Source organism: Physella acuta, unplaced genomic scaffold (assembly GCF_028476545.2).
Source record: "Physella acuta isolate Inbredline_101_S28 unplaced genomic scaffold, ASM2847654v3 ptg000824l, whole genome shotgun sequence".
NCBI lineage: Eukaryota > Metazoa > Mollusca > Gastropoda > Physidae > Physella > Physella acuta.
The window spans coordinates 187,981-215,810 of NW_026732342.1; the positions used below are offsets into that span (position 1 = coordinate 187,981).

A 27,830-nucleotide genomic window follows, 5' to 3' on the forward strand; every position below is an offset into this window, starting at 1 on the left:
CAACTGACAACTACATCAAATAACAATTGTTTTACCTGAAAATTTGGAGTTTCTGTTGCGCCTTTTCAAGTCATACCTTGCTATCAGAGGGTATGATGGCGACACATAGTGATTCATACGTTGAAGCTTACATTCCTAAACAAGACAAATTTCAAGTGTTAATGTTTACATTTCTCAACACTGAAGAACAGTTACATAGCCCAGGTGACCTTTAGCACTACAGTTACTTACATAGCCCATGTGACCTATAGCACTACAGTTACTTACATAACCCATGTGACCTATAGCACTACAGTTACTTACATAACCCAGATGACCTTTAGCACTACAGTTACATAGCCCAGGTGACCTTTAGCACTACAGTTACTTACATAACCCATGTGACCTATAGCACTACAGTTACTTACATAACCCAGGTGACCTTTAGCACTAGTTACATAACCCAGGTGACCTTTAGCACTACAGTTACATAACCCAGGTGACCTTTAGCACTAGTTACTTACATAACCCAGGTGACCTTTAGCACTACAGTTACATAACCCAGATGACCTTTAGCACTAGTTACTTACATAACCCAGGTGACCTTTAGCACTACAGTTACTTACATAACCCAGGTGACCTTTAGCACTACAGTTACATAACCCAGGTGACCTTTAGCACTAGTTACTTACATAACCCAGGTGACCTTTAGCACTAGTTACTTACATAGCCCAGGTGACCTTTAGCACTACAGTTACATAACCCAGATGACCTTTAGCACTACAGTTACTTACATAGCCCAGGTGACCTATAGCACTACAGTTACTTACATAGCCCAGGTGACCTTTAGCACTACAGTTACTTACATAACCCAGGTGACCTTTAGCACTACAGTTACATAACCCAGATGACCTTTAGCACTACAGTTACTTACATAGCCCAGGTGACCTATAGCACTACAGTTACTTACATAGCCCAGGTGACCTTTAGCACTACAGTTACTTACATAACCCATGTGACCTATAGCACTACAGTTACTTACATAACCCAGGTGACCTTTAGCACTACACTTACATAGCCCAGGTGACCTTTAGCACTACAGTTGTAGCAATAAACCTTTGTGTTTTTGTCTGAAGAGGTCTGCATGTTGTGGATATCAGTCTGTCAACAACAATCAAAACTTTTAATTACTGGAATTAATTAACAAAACTTTTAATTACTGGAATTAATTAACAAAACTTTTAATTACTGGAATTAATTAACAAAACTTTTAATTACTGGAATTAATTAACAAAACTTTTAATTACTGGAATTAATTAACAAAACTTTTAATTACTGGAATTAATTAACAAAACTTTTAATTACTGGAATTAACAAAACTTTTAATTACTGGAATTAACAAAACTTTTAATTACTGGAATTAACAAAACTTTTAATTACTGGAATTAACAAAACTTTTAATTACTGGAATTAACAAAACTTTTAATTACTGGAATTAACAAAACTTTTAATTACTGGAATTAACAAAACTTTTAATTACTGGAATTAACAAAACTTTTAATTACTGGAATTAATGGGGTGGAAGGGTGGTCCGATGTTTAAAGAAACAAACTCTACTTTCTCAGCCCAATGGATTGCTAGGCCTAAAGAGGAGCTTAACTAATCACTGTAATTTAATAGTAAACTAAATATTAACACTACAAACTTGTTAATTACTGTACTTTGATACTAAACTTGAAATCAACATTGTTACCAGAATTGAACTAGCATTCTACTTTCTAGATACTTAATGTGATACTAGACTTGTTAACTTGATACGTAATGTAAATAATGTGATACTAGACTGGCCTTATTTTAACCTTGATACTAAACTTACTACAAGTTTTAGAAGTTATACTACATTCAACTTGAAATAGTCTTGTTATAAAACTGGATACTTGATATTAAACTTGATATTGAACTTAATACAGATTACAAACACAGGACTTGAAGGTTTTTTAAACATTTCAAAAAAAAAATTTTAACAGTTGAAGGTAAAATAAATAATTAGCTCTTGACCCGGATAGATCCTGTAACCATATCATTGAAGTCCTACATCATTTTGTTTTATTACCCAAAACAATGCAAATCTCATTTTTTTTAAAAATAATAAGTTCAAATTTAATATTTAAATAACATTGCTTGTAGAACTTTAACTTTAACTGAGTTATATTATGTACATTTTACCCCCAACCTTTATTGTCAAATAATAGCCTGCAACTTGACAAAATCAATAAAGAGGTATTGCCTATGCCCTATCACTTTTTCAATAGATAACAATTAATTGAAATAGTAACCTTCACACGGTCTCAGAAAGGTTATAATCTGTAGACTTAGGGGTCATCCATAAATGACGTCACGCTTTTTTTGACGATTTTTACCTCTCCCCTCCATCACATTGGGCATAAAGAAAAAAATTCAGATTTTTTTTTTAAAAGCCCTGTAATTTTAAATCATGTTTCAGCTCAGTCTACAACCCCCCTCAAAAATTGCTGTAGAAGTTTTCTTAAAACATAGATATTTTTTCAAAATCTTGTCAGAACTCTGTCAACATAGAGTATTTTTATCAATTCCTATTAGAATTTATTAAAACAGTTTTCTAAAACTCAAAAACTCATTTTCTAACATTGCTTTTTTATAATGCAAAAAAGTGATGGCACACCATCTGAACCACCACCACCTTCCCCCCCCCCCCCGTCACAAAATTGCTGACCACCCCTCCCCCCTACAAGTGTGACATCATTTATGGATGACCCCTTATTAGCTATTCACCCTTCCCCTGAATAATGTATTGAGTGAGTGAACAGGATTCACATTGGGCATAAAGAAAAAATTCAGATTTTTTTTTTAAAAGCCCTGTCAGCAGAAAAAAATACATTTATTTTTTAATGGGAAATTTTAGTGTTTTTTTCCCTAGCAGAAAATTATTATTCTCAAACAAAAAAGCTATTTCCAGGAAAAAAAATTCAAACTTAATACTGGACTTTATACTTAACTTGATACTAAACTTGATACTAGACTTGATACTAAACTTGATACAAAACTTGATACTAAACTTGATGCTAGACTTGATACTAAACTTGATACTAAACTTGACACTAAACTTGATACTAAACTTGATGCTCAACTTACAGTTAAATGATATTGTCTCCATCTGTCTGGACACGACTGTTGGAAAAAAAAAATGTGTTGTTAGACAAAGGAAAAACTCAAGCCACACCGAAACCAATGTTCTGATGCGACACCAAAACCAAAGGAAAATGTTCTGATGTGACACCAAAACCAAAGGAAAATGTTCTGTTGTGCCACCAAAACCAAAGGAAAATGTTCTGATGTGACACCAAAACCAAAGGAAAATGTTCTGATGTGACACCAAAACCAAAGGAAAAAGTTCTGATGTGACACCAAAACCAAAGGAAAATGTTCTGATGTGACACCAAAACCAAAGGAAAAAGTTCTGATGTGACACCAAAACCAAAGGAAAATGTTCTGATGTGACACCAAAACCAAAGGAAAATGTTCTGACTAGTTTTTTGAACCTTTGCTTGGTGTCCAGCCATCCAACACCTGTCACAAGAAACTTGCCAGCTGGTTTTTGGCTCTGGACAGTCATGTCCTTTATGTCCTGGGGCTTCACAGTTGTAGCAGACAGCGTTAGGGCAGGCTTGCCAGGTGTGTCCCTCCAGTGCACAGAACACACAGCGGCGTTTCTGTGGGACAAAACAAAGGTAGAACATCACAGAACACACAACAAAGGTAGAACATCACAAAACAAAGGTAGAACATCACAGAACACAGAACAAAGGTAGAACATCACAGAACACAAAACAAAGGTAGAACATCACAGAACACAAAACAAAGGTAGAACATCACAGAACACACAACAAGGGTAGAACATCACAGAACACAGAACAAAGGTAGAACATCACATAACACAAAACAAAGGTAGAACATCACAGAACACACAAGGGTAGAACATCACAGAACACAAAACAAAGGTAGAACATCACAGAACACAGAACAAAGGTAGAACATCACAGAACACAAAACAAAGGTAGAACATCACAGAACACACAAGGGTAGAACATCACAGAACACAAAACGAAGGTAGAACATCACAGAACACAAAACAAAGGTAGAACATCACAGAACACACAACAAGGGTAGAACATCACAGAACACAAAACAAAGGTAGAACATCACAGAACACAAAACAAGAGTAGAACATCACAGAACAAAGCTAGAACATCACAGAACACAAAACAAGAGTAGAACATCACAGAACAAAGCTAGAACATCACAGAACACAGAACAAAGGTAGAACATCACAGAACACACAACAAGAGTAGAACATCACAGAACAAAGGTAGAACATCACAGAACACAGAACAAAGGTAGAACATCACAGAACACAAAACAAGAGTAGAACATCACAGAACAAAGGTAGAACATCACAGAACACAGAACAAAATCTAATTTGCTTTCATTCATAAAAGCTTTGGCCGCTAAAACATGTAAAAAATCTCTTGAGCTACCAAAGCTTTTATGAAAGATGGCAAATTAGTTTTATTTTTTAAAAATTTTCAGTGCATTTAAAAGCTTGTTGTTATTGTTTAATTTTGTTATCTCCCCTTAGTTTTAAAACCGTTTTATCAAGCTTTATGACTAACGTAATGTCTAAATTAAAAAATAATTATCCTGGTATTCTTATCAAAGTGGAATATATCTGGAAAGTTTAAATGAAATCGCTGCATTTGAAATGGGTCAAAATTGAGTTCCAAGATTTGTCACAAACCCACTAACAAATAAAGACTGAACACAGAATTCCAAACATAACTTTCAGGCTAAAGAAGGGGGGGGGGGCTTATAAAACTCTATAAACTAAAGAAGGGGGCCTCATAACATTCTATAGAATAAGAAGGGGGACATGTGATAAAATAAATGTTACAGCAACTAACAGACATACAGAATTGAACACAAAATATGTAAGATAAAATGTTACAGCAACTAACAGACATACAGAATTGAACACAAAATATGTAAGATAAAATGTTAAAGCAACTAACAGACACACAGAATTGATGAACACAAAATATGTAAGATAAAATGTTACAGCAACTAACAGACACACATAATTGAACACAAAATATGTAAGATAAAATGTTACAGCAACTAACAGACATACAGAATTGAACACAAAATATGTAAGATAAAATGTTACAGCAACTAGCAGACATACAGAATTGAACACAAAATATGTAAGGTAAAATGTTACAGCAACTAGCAGACACACAGAATTGAACACAAAATATGTAAGGTAAAATGTTACAGCAACTAACAGACATACAGAATTGAACACAAAATATGTAAGGTAAAATGTTACAGCAAATAGCAGACATACAGAATTGAAAACAAAATATGTAAGATAAAATGTTACAGCAACTAACAGACACACAGAATTGATGAACACAAAATATGTAAGATAAAATGTTACAGCAACTAACAGACACACATAATTGAACACAAAATATGTAAGATAAAATGTTACAGCAACTAACAGACATACAGAATTGAACACAAAATATGTAAGGTAAAATGTTACAGCAACTAACAGACACACAGAATTGAACACAAAATATGTAAGATAAAATGTTACAGCAACTAACAGACATACAGAATTGAACACAAAATATGTAAGATAAAATGTTACAGCAACTAACAGACACACAGAATTGAACACAAAATATGTAAGATAAAATGTCAAGCAACTAACAGACATACAGAATTGAACACAAAATATGTAAGGTAAAATGTTACAGCAACTAACAGACACACAGAATTGAACACAAAATATTTAAAATGTACCAAAGGCTCTGGGCAGTCCCGTAAAAAATGTCCAAGCTTTTTACAATTTCTACACTGCACAGATGTATTTGAAAAATAGCGACTGACTGCACTGTTTGTATTATACCTGTCCTCATCCAGTATTCTCCAATCATTGCTGACTCCTGTATGGGGCAAACATCAAAGTATTAGTGGACAAAGTGTTGCTTTAACTCAGTCAGAAACAACTTGACATTAAATGCTTTCTATAAAACTGTTAGGGCAAACATCAAAGTATTAGTGGACAAAGTGTTGCTTTAACTCAGTCAGAAACAACTTGACATTAAATGCTTTCAATGAAACTGTTAGGGCAAACATCAAAGTATTAGTGGACAAAGTGTTGCTTTAACTCAGTCAGAAACAACTTGACATTAAATGCTTTCAATGAAACTGTTAGGGCAAACATCAAAGTATTAGTGGAGAAAGTGTTGCTTTAACTCAGTCAGAAACAACTTTGACATTAAATGCTTTCTATAAAACTGTTAGGGCAAACATCAAAGTATTAGTGGAGAAAGTGTTGCTTTAACTCAGTCAGAAACAACTTTGACATTAAATGCTTTCTATAAAACTGTTAGGGCAAACATCAAAGTATTAGTGGAGAAAGTGTTGCTTTAACTCAGTCAGAAACAACTTTGACATTAAATGCTTTCTATAAAACTGCTATGATAATATGACATAGAATTTGACTTTATTGGATGCCTAATTCATTTTTTATGAATTAATTAAAGTTTCGAACCTATGGTACTATTTTATGAGCTATTATACAAACATTGTTGGTTTTTATTTGGCGTGCAATTGTTTTTGGTTGCTATTCTACTCTACTAAAAATCTTGAAAAACATTAATAAAAAACGTTTTAACAACAAGCTTTTATATAATTATGCACTAAAAAGGATAAAAATAAACAATTTTTTAAAAGGTATAATAGCGCAGCACTATTTAAATAACTATAAAGAAAAGCGTGGGTCCCCCCCCCCCCCCCCCCCCACAAAAATGTAGTAGACCTCTCAAACCTTGCTGTTGAGCCTAGAAAGTGTTAAAAAAAAAATAAGCAAATTTCAAACGACTCAGTATAAATTAGGCCCCTTGAGATAAGCGCTTGTTTTATTTGAAATGTTTCTGTCAATACCAGAAATGTTTCTGTCAATACCAGAAATGTTTCTGTCAATACCAGAAATGTTTCTGTCAATACCAAACAAAAACTACAAAATATTAAACATTTGATTTTGTATTTGAAAAATATATCTGGATCTGAGTTGATTTAGGCTTTAACACAAATTAATGATTTGGACTATGATTTAGTTATACAATCGGAGTCTAGAACTAACTGTTTGTGCTGGGAATATTCAACACAAGAACTGCCAATTTAATAATTTGTTGTTAAAACTTCAACATGTTGACGTCTACAAAGACAACCCCCCCATTTCACACACGCCCTCTAAAGTCTAATTTTATTAACCCCCCCCCCCCCCCCCCCATATGTGAACATCATAAATGGATGGCACATACCTTTAAAGAAAATCTTTCTTTTTTTTTCTTCTCCAATTTAGTGCTATAAAAGCTTCTTTTAAAACTTATTTTTGTTGTTGTTTGGCTTCTATTTGTGTATGAAGAAACAAAAACTAGAATGAAAATCTGGCTTTAAGTGAAGAAAGAAGTCAAACCTTTTGGGGCTGTAAGTAGAGCCTCAACTCCACCTTGAAGATTAAAATCTAAATTTGGGTTAACTTCAATGACATCATCTTCACTGTCTGATGTTATCTCAACCACCTCGGACACTGGTGATTTATCTGTAAGTACACACTGCTAGAGGTAATGGTCACTTTATAGCAAGATGGGGTAACTTGGCAGCAAGATGGGGTAACTTGGTAGCTAGGTGGGGTAACTTGGTAGCTAGGGTAGGGTAACTTGGTAGAAGGGTGGGGTAACTTGGTAGCTAGGTGGGGTAACTTGGTAGAAGGGTGGGGTAACTTGATAGAAGGGTGGGGGTAACTTGGTAGCAAGGTGGGGTAACTTGGTAGCAAGGTGTGGTAACTTGGTAGAAAGGTGGGGTAACTTGGTAGCAAGGTGGGGTAACTTGGTAGAAGGGTGGGGTAACTTGGTAGCAAGGTGGGGTAACTTGGTAGAAAGGTGGGGTAACTTGGTAGCTAGGTGGGGTAACTTGGTAGCAAGATGGGGTAACTTGGTAGCAAGGTAGGGTAACTTGGTAGCTAGGTGGGGTAACTTGGTAGCAAGGTGGGGTAACTTGGTAGCAAGGTGGGGTAACTTGGTAGCAAGGTGGGGTAACTTGGTAGAAGGGTGGGGTAACTTGGTAGCAAGGTGGGGTAACTTGGTAGAAGGGTGGGGTAACTTGGTAGCAAGGTGGGGTAACTTGGTAGCAAGGTGGGGTAACTTGGTAGCTAGGTGGGGTAACTTGGTAGAAAGGTGGGGTAACTTGGTAGCTAGGTGGGGTAACTTGGTAGCAAGATGGGGTAACTTGGTAGCAAGGTAGGGTAACTTGGTAGCTAGGTGGGGTAACTTGGTAGCAAGGTGGGGTAACTTGGTAGCAAGATGGGGTAACTTGGTAGAAGGGTGGGGTAACTTGGTAGCAAGGTGGGGTAACTTGGTAGTAAGGTGGGGTAACTTGGTAGAAGGGTGGGGTAACTTGGTAGAAGGGTGGGGTAACTTGGTAGAAGGGTGGGGTAACTTGGTAGAAGGGTGGGGTAACTTGGTAGCAAGATGGGGTAACTTGGTAGCAAGGTGGGATAACTTGGTAGCTAGGTGGGGTAACTTGGTAGCAAGGTGGGGTAACTTGGTAGAAGGGTGGGGTAACTTGGTAGCTAGGTGGGGTAACTTGGTAGAAAGGTGGGGTAACTTGGTAGCTAGGTGGGGTAACTTGGTAGCAAGGTGGGGTAACTTGGTAGCAAGATGGGGTAACTTGGTAGAAGGGTGGGGTAACTTGGTAGAAGGGTGGGGTAACTTGGTAGCAAGATGGGGTAACTTGGTAGCAAGATGGGGTAACTTGGTAGCAAGGTGTGGTAACTTGGTAGAAGGGTGGGGTAACTTGGTAGCAAGGTGGGGTAACTTGGTAGAAGGGTGGGGTAACTTGGTAGAAGGGTGGGGTAACTTGGTAGCAAGGTGGGGTAACTTGGTAGCAAGGTGTGGTAACTTGGTAGCAAGATGGGGTAACTTGGTAGAAGGGTGGGGTAACTTGGTAGCAAGGTGGGGTAACTTGGTAGCAAGGTGGGGTAACTTGGTAGAAGGGTGGGGTAACTTGGTAGAAGGGTGGGGTAACTTGGTAGCAAGGTGGGGTAACTTGGTAGCAAGGTGGGGTAACTTGGTAGAAGGGTGGGGTAACTTGGTAGCAAGGTGGGGTAACTTGGTAGCAAGGTGGGGTAACTTGGAAGCAAGGTGGGGTAATTTGGTAGCAAGGTGGGGTAACTTGGTAGAAGGGTGGGGTAACTTGGTAGAAGGGTGGGGTAACTTGGTAGCAAGGTGGGGTAACTTGGTAGCAAGGTGGGGTAATTTGGTAGAAGGGTGGGGTAACTTGGTAGAAGGGTGGGGTAACTTGGTAGAAGGGTGGGGTAACTTGGTAGCAAGGTGGGGTAACTTGGTAGCAAGGTGGGGTAACTTGGTAGCAAGATGGGGTAACTTGGTAGAAGGGTGGGGTAACTTGGTAGAAGGGTGGGGTAACTTGGTAGCAAGGTGGGGTAACTTGGTAGCAAGGTGGGGTAACTTGGTAGAAGGGTGGGGTAACTTGGTAGCAAGGTGGGGTAACTTGGTAGCAAGGTGGGGTAACTTGGTAGCAAGGTGGGGTAATTTGGTAGAAGGGTGGGGTAACTTGGTAGAAGGGTGGGGTAACTTGGTAGAAGGGTGGGGTAACTTGGTAGCAAGGTGGGGTAACTTGGTAGCAAGGTGGGGTAACTTGGTAGCAAGATGGGGTAACTTGGTAGAAGGGTGGGGTAACTTGGTAGAAGGGTGGGGTAACTTGGTAGCAAGGTGGGGTAACTTGGTAGCAAGGTGGGGTAACTTGGTAGAAGGGTGGGGTAACTTGGTAGCAAGGTGGGGTAACTTGGTAGCAAGGTGGGGTAACTTGGAAGCAAGGTGGGGTAATTTGGTAGCAAGGTGGGGTAACTTGGTAGAAGGGTGGGGTAACTTGGTAGAAGGGTGGGGTAACTTGGTAGCAAGGTGGGGTAACTTGGTAGCAAGGTGGGGTAACTTGGTAGAAGGGTGGGGTAACTTGGTAGAAGGGTGGGGTAACTTGGTAGCAAGGTGGGGTAACTTGGTAGCAAGGTGGGGTAACTTGGTAGCAAGATGGGGTAACTTGGTAGCAAGGTGTGGTAACTTGGTAGCAAGGTGTGGTAACTTGGTAGCAAGGGTAAAAGAGTAGTGTATTTTAGTAGCAACGCTGACTTGACAGAAATTAAATGCAATAAAATATGGAAGCTAAAGAAATGAAGGTGACACTAGGTCTATATAGACTTCACTTAAATATTTGGGTTAAAACCCAATTACTAGTTTGCAATCTTTGTAGTCAACCTTAACAATAGTTCACCCTCTACTGCAAGCTGATCATGCAACCCCTAGTATTTAATCTTGTTATCTCTCCTTTTATTATTGAATATAGTTAAAACCCATCCTATTGTTTGCAATCTCTAAAAGACAGCTGTCTGCCCCTTATACGTGGTTGACACTAGCTAGTTATCTCCACTTCTGTTATTGAATACAGTATTCTACGGAGTGATTGATGGCATTTGATCTTGTTAACTCCCCTTAGTTTTGAAACCGTTTAGTTATATTTAAATGACTAATCCAATGTCTAATTAGATTAAAAAATAGATATTCATTCATTGCCTGCAAAAAAGAAGGTATCTGAAAAATGTGTACGAAATTGCTGTATTAGAAGGTGGTCGAAATTGAGTTACAATATTTGCCACAAACAAATAAACAAATGGTCGTTGAGAAGTAAATAAAAGCTTGTAAAATTCAATTTTTTAAGCGTAACATTTAATAACATGGCAGTGAAATTATTTTTAAAGAAAATGTTCCAAGAAAGAGAAATGATATGTACCATGGCTTAACCTGCGGCTACAGCTTTTCTCATCCTCACTCTCTGAGTGTGTGTCCGTGTCTGTGTCTGTGTTAACAACAACCTGGGGGTCTCGCCGTAACCTTACTGGCTTTATTGTTTGGATGGCCTCCATTTTTGAGAGCCTTTTTTTCTTAGAGATTTTTCCTGAAGCATCTGATTTGGAAAGCTTTAGGAAGTTTTCCAGCACTGAAACCTTTTCTTTCCTACCCTCAATGATTGGTTTGACTGGGGATTCAGCCTCGGAGCTAACATAAATAACCTTATTTTGTACAGTTTTAGTTATTATATATGGTAAGGTTGTTGTTGTTGGGATGTGGTCCACTTGTGCCGTGGGCGGGCACCTCTGAAGAGCCTGATCGCCAGTACCATAATGGATCTGGCTGTAGAGAGCAACCTCTATCTCCTCTAAGTCTACATCCTCTTCAGCACTTGAACTGCTCATTTTCCTCTCTGAAATATAAAAAGAAATTGTGACTATCATTAATCCTTGAAAGAAAAGACATTGATATCTGAATATATTTACATTTCAGATAGTCAATTATGAAATCCGAATATACTAACATAATTTCTCATGAACACAGTAGACACTACATTCAGATAAAGAACATCCTATATATCATCAGTGTTTCTTCCAGACTTGAAACAGAATAGCCACTTCCTACTAAAATAACTAAATAGTTTAGCGAGAAAATCTTGTCATTATTCATTGTCATTGTTTGATACTTGGGTAATATATCGCTTTAGTTAAGTTCATTTGGCAGATGTAAAGCTACCTCAATGTCAAGGCTTTAATAGAAGTATATTGTGATATATTTGTGTCAAATATATATAACTGTATAATAAACTCTAAAATTAAGAATGAAGAAGAACTGAATAATAAACCAAAATCAATGGCTAAATCTATCAATATAGTTCAGAAATTATCTTTAAACTGCAGTGTTTGCGAGCAAGATTTGCTATATAAACAGCAGCCATTTATAAAGTAAAGTGGTTTCCCCTGAATCTCCAGCTATAAGATTACCAAAAAAAATGTAAACAAGATGGCTGCTATAGTAAATGAGCATGGTTACATGTGATGAAAACATCGACAACATGAAGTCTGTCAACGTGGGAGATTTGGTTCTCTTAAGGCAACACCCCACAGGGAGAAACAAAATAGCTGATAAGTTTGGTCCAGAGCCCTATACTGTGACCTCAGTTCCACCTGATAGTGGTGGTTATTTCACCATTCAGTCACTTGATGAAAGGATAACTCGCAGAGTGTCAGGTATTCAGATCCGAAAGTATATTCCAACTGAAGCGGTTCCGGTACCTGCCCTTCCTGACGTAACATTGCCGGATGTTAAACATGAAGATGACATCCATAAAGAAGGTTATTATCAAATAGAGATCCCTGCAGTGCCCATACCCCCTCCCCGTCGGAGACGTCAGGTAGTGCCACCAATATTACCACCTACACCAGCACCATCTGACAGTGCTCTCACGACCCCACGGAGATCGTCTCGAGCGAGAAAATGTCCAGATAAGCTGGACCTCTAATCTGTTGATGGATTATGATGTGTGTAACCTGTGTCACCTGTAACAATTTGTCTCGTTATGATGTTTTTATTTGTTTTGTCTTGTTACCCTGAGTTACTCGATAGGATGGTAGTTGCCAGATAATTACCATAAAGCACACTCTGATTCTAATCAGACACATTTGTAACTAGACTAATTCTATAGCAAAAAGGATTAAGATATTTAAAATAACAAGAAATATAATTATAATGAGATAGGCCTTTATTTTTGGAACAGAGTAGGCCTATAGTATTGCACTTAGATTACATAACATCTTTTAAGAAGTTACATAATCACAAATTTACTATAGCATTCTTCTCTTTGTATTGAAAAACTTGATTAGTTATATTTTCTTCTAGTAGGCTATTAACTTGAAGTTAACTGACAATGAGCAAAAGTGATTTTAAAACAAATGCATGGTATATTTTGAGCAAAGGGTGGGATTACATAACCTTAACATTTGATAGTTATGTAACAATGTTGGACCATTTTAAATCTACCATTAGCTTGAGCATATATAAATGTCATATTTTAGATTAAAACAGCGTTACATTTAAAGAATGACTTCTTATCACATTGATTATTAGATGTTTAAAAAAAAATTGAAAGGGGGGTATTACATAATCTATGAGATTAGTAGGTTGATTAATCGAAGGACAATTTTTAAAATAGCATCATTGGATTCAGCATACAAAAATCTATAAAATATCTTAAAATTACATCAATTGATAAAGTATTCTGGCTTTTATACCACTTTTAGTGAAAAACGCTTAAAAATTTGGTCCATAATCTCCATTCTTATCTATTTTTCTATGGGCTCTACTTTAAATTTTATTTCATAATCTCCATTCTTATCTATTTTTCTATGGGCTCTACTTCAAATTTTATTTCATAATCTCCATTCTTATCTATTTTTCTAAGGGCTCTACTTCAAATTTTATTTCATAATCTCCATTCTTATCCATTTTTCTATGGGCTCTACTTCAAATTTTATTTCATAATCTCCATTCTTATCTATTTTTCTAAGGGCTCTACTTCAAATTTTATTTCATAATCTCCATTCTTATCTATTTTTCTATGGGCTCTACTTTAAATTTTATTTCATAATCTCCATTCTTATCTATTTTTCTATGGGCTCTACTTCAAATATTATTTCATAATCTCCATTCTTATCCATTTTTCTATGGGCTCTACTTCAAATTTTATTTCATAATCTCCATTCTTATCCATTTTTCTAAGGGCTCTACTTCAAATTTTATTTCATAATCTCCATTCTTATCTATTTTTCTATGGGCTCTACTTCAAATTTTATTTCATAATCTCCATTCTTATCCATTTTTCTAAGGGCTCTACTTCAAATTTTATTTCATAATCTCCATTCTTATCTATTTTTCTATGGGCTCTACTTTAAATTTTATTTCATAATCTCCATTCTTATCCATTTTTCTATGGGCTCTACTTCAAATTTTATTTCATAATCTCCATTCTTATCTATTTTTCTAAGGGCTCTACTTCAAATTTTATTTCATAATCTCCATTCTTATCTATTTTTCTATGGGCTCTACTTCAAATTTTATTTCATAATCTCCATTCTTATCCATTTTTCTAAGGGCTCTACTTCAAATTTTATTTCATAATCTCCATTTGAGATAGATTAAGAATTACACAACGGAGACAGAAGCCCTTAACATGTAAACAGCTTTTATTGTTAACCGGCCAGACGGAAGTGACGAGAGACACAAGTCAGGGACATCACTCAAGATAACAATATAAATATAATACCAATACAATTATCTCAATCTATTACATCCCTTTACCCTTAGAACACAATAACACATCTCTCAATAGAACAATTGATAGTATCCTAAAATCACCAATTATATTGTAACATGAACACTATGGTAGATTACATCCTTACAAACAATGCACAATATGCCACAACATAATCAAGATACAAAACAATGATGTCAAAGTCTTTTTGACCTTTAAAATCATAGGTCTAACTTATTTGGGACTTTGATTGTCCTGCTTGACCTTCTCAGTGGCTTTTGATTTGGTGACTCAAGATTCTGACCATTTGGATTCTCTATCTCAGGAGGTCTAGGATTTAAATCATTAACTCCAGAATTTACATTTTCTGACTCCAGACAACTTGGTTCACTCATATCAACAGAACTTGGTTGTAGAACAAACTGAGTTGGTGTGAACTGATCAGATTTGGTGGGATTGACAGATTCACACTTATTATCTGCACAAGTTATTTTTAACTTTATAAGGCACAGGTCCTGTACATTGAACAATTTGACCTGGTATCCATTTTTCCTTTCTCCCATAATTTCTTAGATACACATTCTTATTAACTGCAAATTTTCTTTCAATGAATGTTTGTCATGATTTAATGGAATCATTTTTGAATTGGCATCTGAAAGTATTATGCTGTTATTCAGATCCTTGACTGACATAGATTTCTTTGATTGATCAATTTCCTCAGGTAATCTGATAGTGCTTTTTGGTAACCAAAAATACTGTTTAAAAGTACTATCCTGGACAATATTACTTTGCAACTGTGATCCAGTATTTGAAGTGGGTGTATTAAATGGCAAAAATCTTTTTCCTTTCCTTTTGATGTTACCCTTTTAGTTTCTGTAAGTGCTAATGATGTTAGCAAAGTTGTTTGATGATCACATTCCTTCTTACTTAAAGCATTTGAAATTGCCATATCACCATAATCATTTATTAAGTTACAAATACTTTGTTTAGGCAACTCTGACTGATAATGGACTGCATCTTCTCCATCTTTTATATTATCTTCACAAAGGGTTTTAATTTCTTATTTTATATGGCCTTAAGTCATCATTCACAGACTCTTCAGGCCAACCATTCTTACAGTACTCATATACTTTTATTAAGCACTAATCTTTTTGTGTTTCTCTTTTAATATCATTCACATTTATATTGGAGTTATCCATGATAGTGAAGAGAACAAATACATCTTCTGATACTTAGCTCAGGCTTTGGTTTTTTAAAGGTAATCTACTAAGACTATCTGCACTATTCTCAGATCCAGGTTTGTATTTCAATTCATAATTGTATGCAGTTAGTGTGATAGCCCCTCTTTGAATTCTTGGTGAGGCATGCTCAGGTAGGGTTTTGTTTTCTCCAAATAAACCTAGCAATGGTTTATGATCTGTAAAGATGGTGAACTTCCTACCAAACCGAAACTTATGAAATTTCTTAACACCAAAAATGATGCCTAAGCCTTCCCTATCTAACTGAGAATAATTTTTCTCAGCCTGGTTCAAAGATCTACTGGCAAAAGCAATGGGTCTGTCACCCTTCTCATCCATGTGGGACAAGACTGCTCCTACACCATCTGGTGAAGCATCACATGTTAATATAAGTCTTTTCCCTGGGTCATAGTGAGTTAGTAAGGTGTCAGCAGACAAAGCCTCTTTTGCTGTATTAAAAGCAGTATCTTGTTGTTTACCCCAGTGCCAAGTTGCATTTTTCTGTAGCAGCTTGTACAGTGGTGATAGTTTACCAGACAGATTCCCTATGAACTTTGCATAGTAATTTATCAAGCCCAAAAAAGCTCTTAGTTGTTGGGTATTTTCAGGTTTGGGTGCTTCTTTAATGGCTTTTGTTTTCTCAGGTTGAGGTCTGATACCTTGCTTGCTTAATATATAACCAAGAAAACTAATTTCTGTCAACATGAATTGACATTTATCTTTGTTTATCTTTAAACCTTTTTCACCAACAATTTTTAATACTTTATCAAGTGTTTTAAGATGTTCAGTGTCATTCTTACCAGTTATGTACACATTGTCAAAGTACACACAAACATTTGGAATGTCCTTAAAAATACTGTCCATGACAGCTTGGAAAATTCCAGGACTAGATGATATGCCAAAACATAGTCTTTCATATTGGTAGAGTCCTTTATGTGTGTTTATTGTCGTATAGACTTTTGAATCTGGATGCAGTTCTAGTTGAGTGTAAGCATGACTAAAGTCTAATTCAGTGAATTTGTCTCCTCCTGCCAAATTCAAAGAAATTTCCTCAATGTTAGGTATAGGGTACCTATTTAGCTCTATTTGCTTATTCAGTGTAGTTTTATAATCTCCACAAATTCTTATAGAACCATCCTTCTTTAACACTGGCACAATGGGTGTCGCCCAATCGGAATAGTCTACCTTCTTTATAATGCCATTAGATTCCAATCTACTTAGCTCATTTTCAATTTTATTCCTCATTGCATAAGGTGGAACTCTAGCTTTGCAGTATCTTGGATTTGTGTCTTTAATGCTTAACTTCACTGTTCTATCATTTAGTAATCCAGAGTTACCAAAAACACATTTATTTTCAGATATAACTTTATCTCGTGAAGTAAGACTAGATTCTTTTACATTCTTCAATGAACAAATACTCTCCCAATTTAACTTAAGATCACTTAACCAGTTCCTACCTAGTAATGGCGGTCCATTTCCTTCAACCACAAGAAGAGGAAGTTTAACACTTTGACCATTATAATTTACATGAACCATACACTCTCCTATTACCGGAACATTGTCACCAGTGTATGTTGTTAGACACTTGTGACATGGCTGTAGAGACACTGATCCTCCTGTGACAGCGTCAAAATCTTTCTTTGTTATGACTGTTAGAGATGCTCCAGTGTCAAGTTGGAAGCTGATGCTCTTACCGTTGATATTAACTTGTACATTGATGGGAGCATGACTTATTGATTTCACAGAGAACAGGCTGAAATCCGGCTGCGAATCAGTTTGAGAATTTTCACAGGTAGAGTGGTTCATTGGTTGGGTTAGGTAGTCTTGGTGAGAGTTAACATAGTGCTGCCTTTGGTTGCGGTACTGTCTTGACTGGCTAGATTTAGCAACAGACGAAGACTTTGCAAAGCAGGCCTTGGCAATGTGACCTTGCTTACTGCACTTATAACAAGTTGCAGACTTGAACTTGCACCGATGAGATGCATGGGGACCTTTGCATCGATGACATTTTTGATAATTATTACTAGATTTAGATCTAGGATTTGAACGAGCAGGCTGTTTAGCATAAGTTGGAATGCTCTGATGGGGTTGATGTTTATTGACTAACCTGCTGTTTACTGCATGGATCTCTGAAGGTGCTAAAGATCTCGCCGCATCAGATGACTGCTGGAATGACATTGCAAGTTGTATTGCTTTTTCCAATTTTAGATCTGACTCGAGCAGCAACTTTCTTTGAATATCAGGGCTGTTTACACCTGTCACAAACTTTTCACATAATCTGTCAGACAGCGTGTCTCCGAATTCACAAAATTCACTTAAATGACGTAAAGCAGCAACATATTCTGATATTGACTCGTTTGGCTGACGAGTCCTACTGTCAAATTTAGCTCGACATAAAAACTTTGATGGGGTAGGCGCATGGTGGTCTGTTAGCAATTTGCTCAGCTCGTTAAAGCTCTTGGTAGTTAGACTAGCTGGTGCGCATAAGTCCTTTAGTAGCCTAAATTGTTGAGGCCCTATGACTGTTAACAAAACAGCTCTCTTTTTGGCTTCTATCGTCACGTCGTTAGCTTCTAGGTAAAAGCTTAACCTATCTAGGTAATCTTGAATGATTTCATCATTCGCATCAAATTCTTTTATTTGGCCATACAGCGCCATTATTCTAGAAATAATTAGCTAATAAGCTCTAGCAAACCTCTTTTTTTGCGTAAGTAGGTGCTCTTTCTAGTAGATGTTTATCCTTCGTCGCCAATGAGATAGATTAAGAATTACACAACGGAGACAGAAGCCCTTAACATGTAAACAGCTTTTATTGTTAACCGGCCAGACGGAAGTGACGAGAGACACAAGTCAGGGACATCACTCAAGATAACAATATAAATATAATACCAATACAATTATCTCAATCTATTACACCATTCTTATCTATTTTTCTAAGGGCTCTACTTCAAATTTTATTTCATAATCTCCATTCTTATCTATTTTTCTATGGGCTCTACTTCAAATTTTATTTCATAATCTCCATTCTTATCCATTTTTCTATGGGCTCTACTTCAAATTTTATTTCATAATCTCCATTCTTATCTATTTTTCTAAGGGCTCTACTTCAAATTTTATTTCATAATCTCCATTCTTATCCATTTTTCTAAGGGCTCTACTTCAAATTTTATTTCATAATCTCTATTCTTATCCATTTTTCTAAGGGCTCTACTTCAAATTTTATTTCATAATCTCCATTCTTATCTATTTTTCTATGGGCTCTACTTCAAATTTTATTTCATAATCGCCATTCTTATTCATTTTTCTCTATTCGATTTGCTTTATAAACAGCAGCCATTTGTAAAATAGAGTGGCTTCCCCTGAATCTTCCGCTATAGAGTCCTTGCAAACACGTGACCTAAATCACGTGATACCTGCGTCCGCCGCCACAGTGGTGTACATCGGACGTAAACACAATCAGCTGTTCACCAGCGCTGGACGCGTTCACTGTGTGTAAAGAACGGCACCCGCGGAAAAGGAAAAATACGTTAAAAAACTTGAAATCTTAGATCTTAGGAATTGAAGATCCTTATACTGTTTGACAGTTTCGTGGATAATATAAATATGTGGCCGGAATTTCTAAACAAATATTCTGTTAGTAATACTGTTTGCGTTAAGAGTTTAAGTAGGTATATTATAGGTTATCTAAATCTGGTTAATGTAGATTATAGATTCTCTGTTAAGTACAAGATTTAGTAGCAACATATCTAGTACAACCACACTACTGTAGCAAACGTGAGACCACTTAACTCCTAAAAAACCCACACTACAACGGCTAATATAATTCATGGGTAATAACCACTGCTGTTCTTAGATCTCAGCCAATCTGGGTAGCATGTTATATAATTTAAGACCCTTATGATCCAGCAGGGAAGTGTTCAACCCTCAATAAAACCAAAGAGGAGTCAGTACCACTGCCCTCCCCTGAAAATTTCTCACCTCTGTGATACCCTCAGGGCCCAGCAGGGAGAACAAAGGGGGAAGTCCCACTGCTCTCCCTTCAACATTTCTCACCTCGATGTCATGTTATGTCATTTATAGCACACATGGCTTATCAGGGGAAAGCATTAAGAATCTTAACTCTGGACAGCTACACACTAGTATACTAGCTACACACTAGGTGCCTACGGTAAACTACTAGACTGTAGGCCCTATGTAGACCTGCAATTGTATCAATTGTAGACTGGGTCCATTGTTATTATTCTAAACCATCTTACTTATAATGTTTCTAGCTTGATTTGTTTCTTTTATAAACAGTGGATTTAAAAAAAAAAATTAGCTTAATCATTAACCAAATAGGCCTAATAATAATGTGGTTATTTGTTGTTGGCTGGTATGATCTAGATTCTACTACTAGGCTACATAGTAGACTAATTACTAGATATGCATTTTAATTTAATTAAACTCAGTCCAGTATCAGATACATATTGCTGTAAAAAGACACAAAGTAGGTAGGCCATAGTAATTTATTAAAGTCTTCTACTACAATAATATCAATTATATGCTTGTATAAAAAATTTAAAATTTAATTTAAGTAGCAGATTCTAGATCTAAGTCTAGTCATACAATCTATTTCAATTTCAGAAAATTTCGTTTGCTAAAAAAAATGATTAGATTGTAGAGCGAGATTTTAGATCTTAGAGACAATTACATGCTTTATTAGGCCTACTATGACTACTTTTGATTTATTATGGGTGTATTTTTAATCGAATGTAGATCTAAATTTTGTAATTAAATTTAAGTAAAGAAGTAGATTCTAGATTCTATGTCAGCGGAGCCAGTCACCCTAAATCCAGAATCTATATCTGTGGTCCGAATTTTGTTTACGCCATGTTTAGAGCTAGCTTCTAGATCTAGATATTAAAACACTATTATTAGGCCTACTATTAGATCTTATTATTCTTATTAGGCCTATTACTTTTGACTTTGTCTTTTACTATTAGTATTTGTGAAGGTCGAGCATATTTGTTTTATTAATAATTATCTTTTAGAATTAAAATGAAGTTTATTATTTTACTGTCCTTACCTGAAACAAAGTATCGAGAACTGCATTTGATCAGATTCGTCTACTTAAACTCTAAACGCAAACAGTATTACTAACAGTATTTTTATTTAGAAATGTTGGCCACATATTTATATTATCTACGAAACTGTCAATAACAGTATAAGGATCTTCAATTCCTAAGAGTTCAAGTTTTTTAACGTACTTTTCCTTTTTCGCGGGTGCGGTTCTTTACATACAGTGAACGCGGCCAGCGCGGGTGAACAGCTGATTGTGTTTACATCTGGTGTACACTAGCGTTGTGGCGGACATAGGTATCACGAATGGACATGACGTCATATGAAAGGACTCTATAAGTTTAACAAAATAAAACTTAAACAAGATGGCTGCTATCTATAGTAAATGAGCATGGTTGTGGTTGTATCTGATGAAAACATTGCTAGTCTTCATTAGGGCCTAATTACTGAAAAGTTTTAATTCAATTGTTTAAAAACAGGTAGGCCTACATAGTACTACATACAATGACATACATAAATGAAACAAGGAAACATTTTTGTATTTTTCATAACATAAATCCTCCTGAAAATGTGAAATTGAAATAATAAATTTAATTAGGCCTAGTAGGTTGAATTATGGATTTTTTAAAATAAAATATTCTGTTATTTTAAATACACCATTAACTTCCTTACCCCTTAAGAGAACATTTGACACCACATTTAAATATCTAGCTTACTCGGTTGACAGTTGACAAGAAAAGAGAGAATTTAAAAATTATCTTAAAATGGAAAATGAACGAGGAAACAGCATTCTTACTCCTCGACCGGCATAACATTACGTCGTGGACTTGTGTGCACGAGCTTTTAATTCCCGCCATGGTAATTGCGTCAGCTTAGGTAATTTACTCACCGGAAAATAACAAAAAGCAACTGGTTGATAATAAAACTAGATCTAGTTATTTTATTATTTATTAAGTTCTACTCTACATGTTATTCATACCATTTTATGAAATAATGAACACCTGCATAAATCAAATGACCTTAATAAATATTTTTATTTCAAATTCTAATTTTTTAATTTTAAATAATAAATATGCTGACGTTCATACATGGTATTAGTATTAGTTTTAGTGTATTTTTTTTTTTTTTACATTACATTTTTTTTCATGTTGAAAGCATGAGGTATGTGATTTTTTTTTAAAAATAAAATCTCCAAACATCGTCACTCGCGTGATTGCTTGCTTACGTTTACTATCCCATGGATGAAAAATCCCACCACGGTCACGGGGTCACCGTGACTTCAGCAGGCCTATAGTACACGTCATAGAATGAACACGCGTACACGAGATGGTCGGTGTCTTCACTTCCCTCTCTCTTCCCCCCCCCCCCTGTTCAAGCAAATTGAAAAACAGACCTACTTCCCTACTTCTGGACATTTTTTAAAAAGTTCGGTCATTTTTTTTTTAAAGTTCCATATCAGGCATGCTAGATTATTTTTTTTAACTAGATCTGTCTACGTCTAGCTTAAAAAAAATAAATAAACGCTTAAAATGCCCGTAAACAGATTATTTAGCGCCAAAAAAAAAGGCCGCTGAACGAGCATTTTTTTAAAAATTCGCAGCAATGAAAAAGGCTAACGGCCGATCAATTAAGTCTAAAAATCGCCCGTAATTAGGCCTAGCTCTGAAAAAGGCCACTGAACGAGCATCACTAATTATATAAACGAATAGGCCACGCAGCATTGACGAGGTTAACCACCGGTCACGAATTAAAGTCAATTGCTGCTACTGTCGGCCCACAGAGAAGAAAAAATCAATATACTAATAAAATTACTAATACAATAATAATGTCCATAATTTTACTTTTTCCGCACATGCTACAATTGAATTATAATTAAAATACTAGACTTAACAGTTCATTCCGCAAAAAACAAAAACTAGTTGTTTCTGTCTGGCAACTAGCGTAACAATGACGCAACGTTACTAAAAATAGCAGAGAGAAATTGTCGCATGGTTACTTACGGGGTAATTGAATTTTTGGTAAAGATCATCCATAATACTGTAAATATACATGGTAAATATCTCAATTATATATTAATCTACTGTTATACGGGCCGTTTTCCCGGTCGTTTTTGGCCGCGGTTCAGTTTATACGGAGAGTGCTCCACTAGAAATCCTCTCATTATTTACAACTACAATTCTAGCGATTTTTTCTGGCATTCTAAGGCATATTATCCATATTATTAGCATCTTGTGTTAAAATAATGATAAGAATTTGCGAGATTAACAGCTTTTTCATTTGTCGTGGATAGGACCCATAAAATAAACGTAAAAACCTTCAGAAAACGACGCGTGACGTTTCAGGGTCAGAGGTCAATCCAGCCATCTAAGCAATGAGGCGGCCTATTAATTAGGCCTAATTAGTAATTTAGGAAAATTTAAGGAGTCACCCGTTTTTCACATTACTAGATCTAGTCGCGGGCGATTTTACATACCTAAATCTAAAACGATAGATTACTTGATAGACTAGATCTAGATTAATCTAGAATATTCTAGATCTGCTACTCTCACTCTGCGTTAACTCTGAGAACTGATTCTGAACTGAACTGAGACTCTCACTCGTGACTCTAGCTTAGCTACGGACTAGCTAACTACTAGATTTTCTAGATTCTACTAGCTAGTCTCAGAGAACTGAAAATTTACATAAATCTAGATCTCTAGAGTCTAGATTCTACACAGATTGAGATCTATTACTTAGGCCTAAGTTAAGTAGATCTAGATCTATATTATTAGATCTAGATTCTAGATCTAAACACTCAATCTAATCTTTTATCATTATGATTACATTTCATCACGTACTCTGTGACACCGAATCTATTTATCTCTCACTTACAAGATCAAGAAATCTTTTGTAAATAAGATTAGAAACTCGGTTAGATACCTAGATCTCTAGATTTCTATATCCTCCATTCTTTTTTTTTTTATTTATTTTTATTTTTTGCAATAGAGCAACTCAGTTATAATTTTAAAAGAAAATATGTATACTATTAATAAATAGAATCCATAAGAATAGTATACTTCTCGGGGGTAACCCAAAGAAGCATACTATTCTTAAGCAGAGTTTCTTTCGGACATCTCTAAGGGGGGGGGGGGGGGGGGGGGGGGGGAGGGGGAGCAGACCCAAACCCACTTTACTTTTTTAGACTTTAGACAAAATAGAAAACAATAGGCAATAGGCATATCATATAGATCTAAAAATAGATCTAAACTTTTCTATAGAGGCCTAAGTAAGTTGCATAGAAAATAATTAATTTTAATCATTGTCAGACCCTTTAAGTAAGCCGCCAAAATGTGTAGAAAAAAATATTAAATAGCTAATTCAAAGCTGTAGTATTGAATTATAATACACAGTCAAATGATATTTGAGAGTGATACTTTTAATATATTTTAGCAATGTGCGTGTATTTAATATTTTCTTTACGTTATGCAAAAGAGTAAAAACAGTAGCAACTATAAAATAAAACAAATCCTACTCTATTACTCATAACAAGACATTGCGATGCACTGAAAAGCACTGCAAGGTGCGATGTTTACTTTTATGGTTCCAAAAGCTATAGCGGTGACGGAATGACTGACACACTACCAGCCCGCTTATATCCTAACTAGCTGCATACCCGTGATCTGCAACGGTAAACCTTTTTTTTTTAAATGTATGAACTTGATAACAGAACAAAACAAACACAAACAAAACACAACCACAACATAACCACAACACAACCACATAACCATATAACCACAACACAACCACAACACAACTACAACACAACCACAACATTAGAATCACCACCGAACAACACACTTTCCTAGGAGTCCGCGCCCAAAGAGAGCCTTTCCAGCATTAAAAATTTAAGTCACATAAATAGATCCCAGTGGCGTAGCGAGGGCGGGTGTCAACCATTGCGGAACTTAATGGTGTCACCCCCCAGGGGCGTAGCGACCCTTCCCGACGCCCGGGGACACACTTTCAATTTTCGATTTGCACCCCCCTCCTCAAACTTTCGATTTGCACCCCCACCCCACTCCACTATTGTCGGGATTTGTCAAATTTGCTCTTTGTAAGACGGTAAATCTTTTTTAAGTGTATTAACTTGGGAACAGAACAAACAAAACACAACACAAACGAATGCAAAAAAAAAAACACAAACGAAAAAACAAACACATCACTCATACCATAAACACAATTTAAATGCAATCATAAAGGCATATTGCTCACAGTCTATCCGGTAGCGCCAAATCGCGCCCTTTCCGAGCCCCGGCGGACGCGCCTGATTCAGTGAATAAAACAGAGGCTTAGCGACCCTTCCCGGCGCCCGGTGACAAACTTTCGATTATAATTGAATTTGAAGCCATATTAATACGTCACCTTTCTTTCTCATTAGTTGATTCGTTTAATTTTACGAACCTAAAATGATAGAAATAACATTTTTAAACTCATACAAAAATAAGCGATTTAATATAAAAGTTAATAAACGTCTACATAATTGGAAAACAAAATTTTTTGTAGTAAAAAATTAAATAAACAGGAAAATTTTTATTATACGCGTATAAGCGAGGTAACCGTAGCCAAATTTTAAAGTTAAAAAAAAATCATGTTTGTTTCCCTTTGACCATCATTTTATTCTATTTTTTTTAAAAATTAAAAGTAATTGCTCGATTATTTCCCTTTGACCATTGAAAACAATTTTTTTTCGTCCCTGCAGAACATCTTTAATAACCTTGAGAAAATTAAATGTTTTTGGATATATTTTTGTGTTTCTCTCTTTATAGATTTAGTCTTTAATTTTAAAAAAAAACTATTAGTTTAAAAATTCCAAATTTAGAACTTAATAGACTACCCGTTAGGCCTATTTTCAAATAACCGTGTGTTTCAGGGGTCATCCATAAATTGTAAAATTACGTCATGTTTATTTGTCGATTTTTATCTTTCCCCTTCCGTTCCCACTGTCACACATCTTCACAAAGTCAGACCCCACATTAAAAAAGGGGACCCCACACCTCAGGCAACATGTTATTGTTGTATTATTAGCTTTAGGCAAATGTTGTATTATTAAAATTTATTAGCTTTAGGCAAATGTATTATTAGCTTTAGTCAAATGTTGAGGCTAGGATTTTCCAAAACAAGATTGAGAGTTGATAAAGAAATTCAAATTTTTATATTAATACAACATTTGTTGGTCTTTGATTTTTCTGCCAATTAGCAACACAATGTGCCTGATTTAAAATATTGTGACAGTTTTAGTTGATGTTTTGTGGCAGAAAATTGATACTATCCTTCCTGTAAACAGCAAATCAATATTTCTGGTTTACTAGCAGCCCCCCCCCCCATCAATATTTCTGGGTTACTAGCAGCCCCCCCCCATCAATATTTCTGGTTTACTAGCAGCCCCCCCCCCCATCAATATTGCTGGTTTACTAGCAGCCCCCCCCCATCAATATTGCTGGTTTACTAGCAGCCCCCCCCCCCATCAATATTGCTGGTTTACTAGCAGCCCCCCCCCCATCAATATTTCTGGTTTACTAGCAGCCTCCCCCATCAATATTTCTGGTTTACTAGCAGCCCCCCCCCCATCAATATTGCTGGTTCATTAGCAGCCCCCCCATCAATATTGCTGGTTTACTAGATGCCCCCCCCCCCCGTCAATATTGCTGGTTTACTAGCAGCCTCCCCCATCAATATTTCTGGTTTACTAGCAGCCCCCCCCCCCCATCAATATTGCTGGTTTATTAGCAGCCCCCCCCCATCAATATTTCTGGTTTACTAGCAGCCCCCCCCCCCCATCAATATTGCTGGTTCATTAGCAGCCCCCCCCCATCAATATTGCTGGTTTACTAGCAGCCTCCCCCCCCCATCAATATTGCTGGTTTACTAGCAGCCCCCCCCCCCATCAATATTGCTGGTTTATTAGCAGCCCCCCCCCCCCATCAATATTGCTGGTTTACTAGCAGCCTCCCCCATCAATATTTCTGGTTTACTAGCAGCCCCCCCCCCCCCATCAATATTGCTGGTTTACTATCAGCCTCTCCCCCATCAATATTTCTGGTTTATTAGCAGCCCCCCCCCCCCATCAATATTGCTGGTTTACTATCAGCCTCTCCCCCATCAATATTTCTGGTTTATTAGCAGCCCCCCCCCCCCCCCCATCAATATTGCTGGTTTACTATCAGCCTCTCCCCCATCAATATTTCTGGTTTACTAGCAGCCTGCCGCATCTGGCTATGTGGTCTGCACTATTGTATTACTATAGTCTTACCTGTGGTTAGCAAAAACATGTTTTGATGTTAAACATGGAATTGTGGAAAAAGCAGATTTTTGTAACAGTCACTTCATGATTAAGACATCTCATGGTATTTATACATGTGAAACATCTCATCATTTTTGTGAATGACAAAAACATCATATTTGTGCATGATTAAGACTTTTGTGTATTAGCACTCTGAACACTTCCAACACCAAAGTGGATGTTCCTTATGTCAAAGTTGATGTTCCTTACGTCAAAGTTGATGTTCCTTATGTCAAAGTTGATGACTTACCATTGTAGGTTCCCACAGCAATTTTTGACGTTTCTTATGTCAAAGTTGATGTTCCTTACGTCAAAGTTGATGTTCCTTACGTCAAAGTTGATGTTCCTTACGTCAAAGTTGATGTTCCTTACATTAAAGTTGATGTTCCTTACATTAAAGTTGATGTTCCTTACATTAAAGTTGATGTTCCTTACATTAAAGTTGATGTTCCTTACATCAAAGTTGATGTTCCTTACGTCAAAGTTGATGTTCCTTACGTCAAAGTTGATGTTCCTTACGTCAAAGTTGATGTTCCTTACATTAAAGTTGATGTTCCTTACATCAAAGTTGATGTTCCTTACGTCAAAGTTGATGTTCCTTACATTAAAGTTGATGTTCCTTACATCAAAGTTGATGTTCCTTACGTCAAAGTTGATGTTCCTTACATTAAAGTTGATGTTCCTTACATCAAAGTTGATGTTCCTTACGTCAAAGTTGATGTTCCTTACGTCAAAGTTGATGACTTACCATTGTAGGTTCCCACAGCAATTTTTGACATTGATGTTTGTAAAAGTCCCCACCTCCCTGCTCACTATTGAACTTAATTAGATTAGTTTTAAAAAATAATTTCCTTGTATTTATTTAGTTCTTATTCCTTTATATTTATTTGTGTTCTCTGAACTACTGGTTATAATTA

At 36.3% G+C, this 27,830-nt stretch overlaps 2 protein-coding genes across 2 annotated transcripts; one reads left to right on the plus strand and one right to left on the minus strand.

Annotated features, from left to right (window-relative positions):
* LOC131951738 (zinc finger CCHC domain-containing protein 7) lies at window positions 1-23,444 on the minus strand. The gene is made up of 8 exons (XM_059314118.1): window positions 23,432-23,444; window positions 10,951-11,421; window positions 7,565-7,690; window positions 5,884-6,026; window positions 3,558-3,728; window positions 3,151-3,186; window positions 1,054-1,140; window positions 1-135 (listed from the first exon to the last, which is right to left on the minus strand). Exons 2-8 carry the CDS (start codon window positions 11,411-11,413, stop codon window positions 16-18), a joined length of 1,146 nt encoding a protein of 381 aa, XP_059170101.1. The 5' UTR covers window positions 11,414-11,421; window positions 23,432-23,444; the 3' UTR covers window positions 1-15.
* On the plus strand, window positions 12,034-27,669 carry LOC131951745 (uncharacterized). Its single transcript, XM_059314128.1, has 2 exons — window positions 12,034-12,402; window positions 27,172-27,669. Exons 1-2 carry the CDS (start codon window positions 12,034-12,036, stop codon window positions 27,667-27,669), a joined length of 867 nt encoding a protein of 288 aa, XP_059170111.1.
* Window positions 27,670-27,830: the final 161 nt, after the last annotated feature.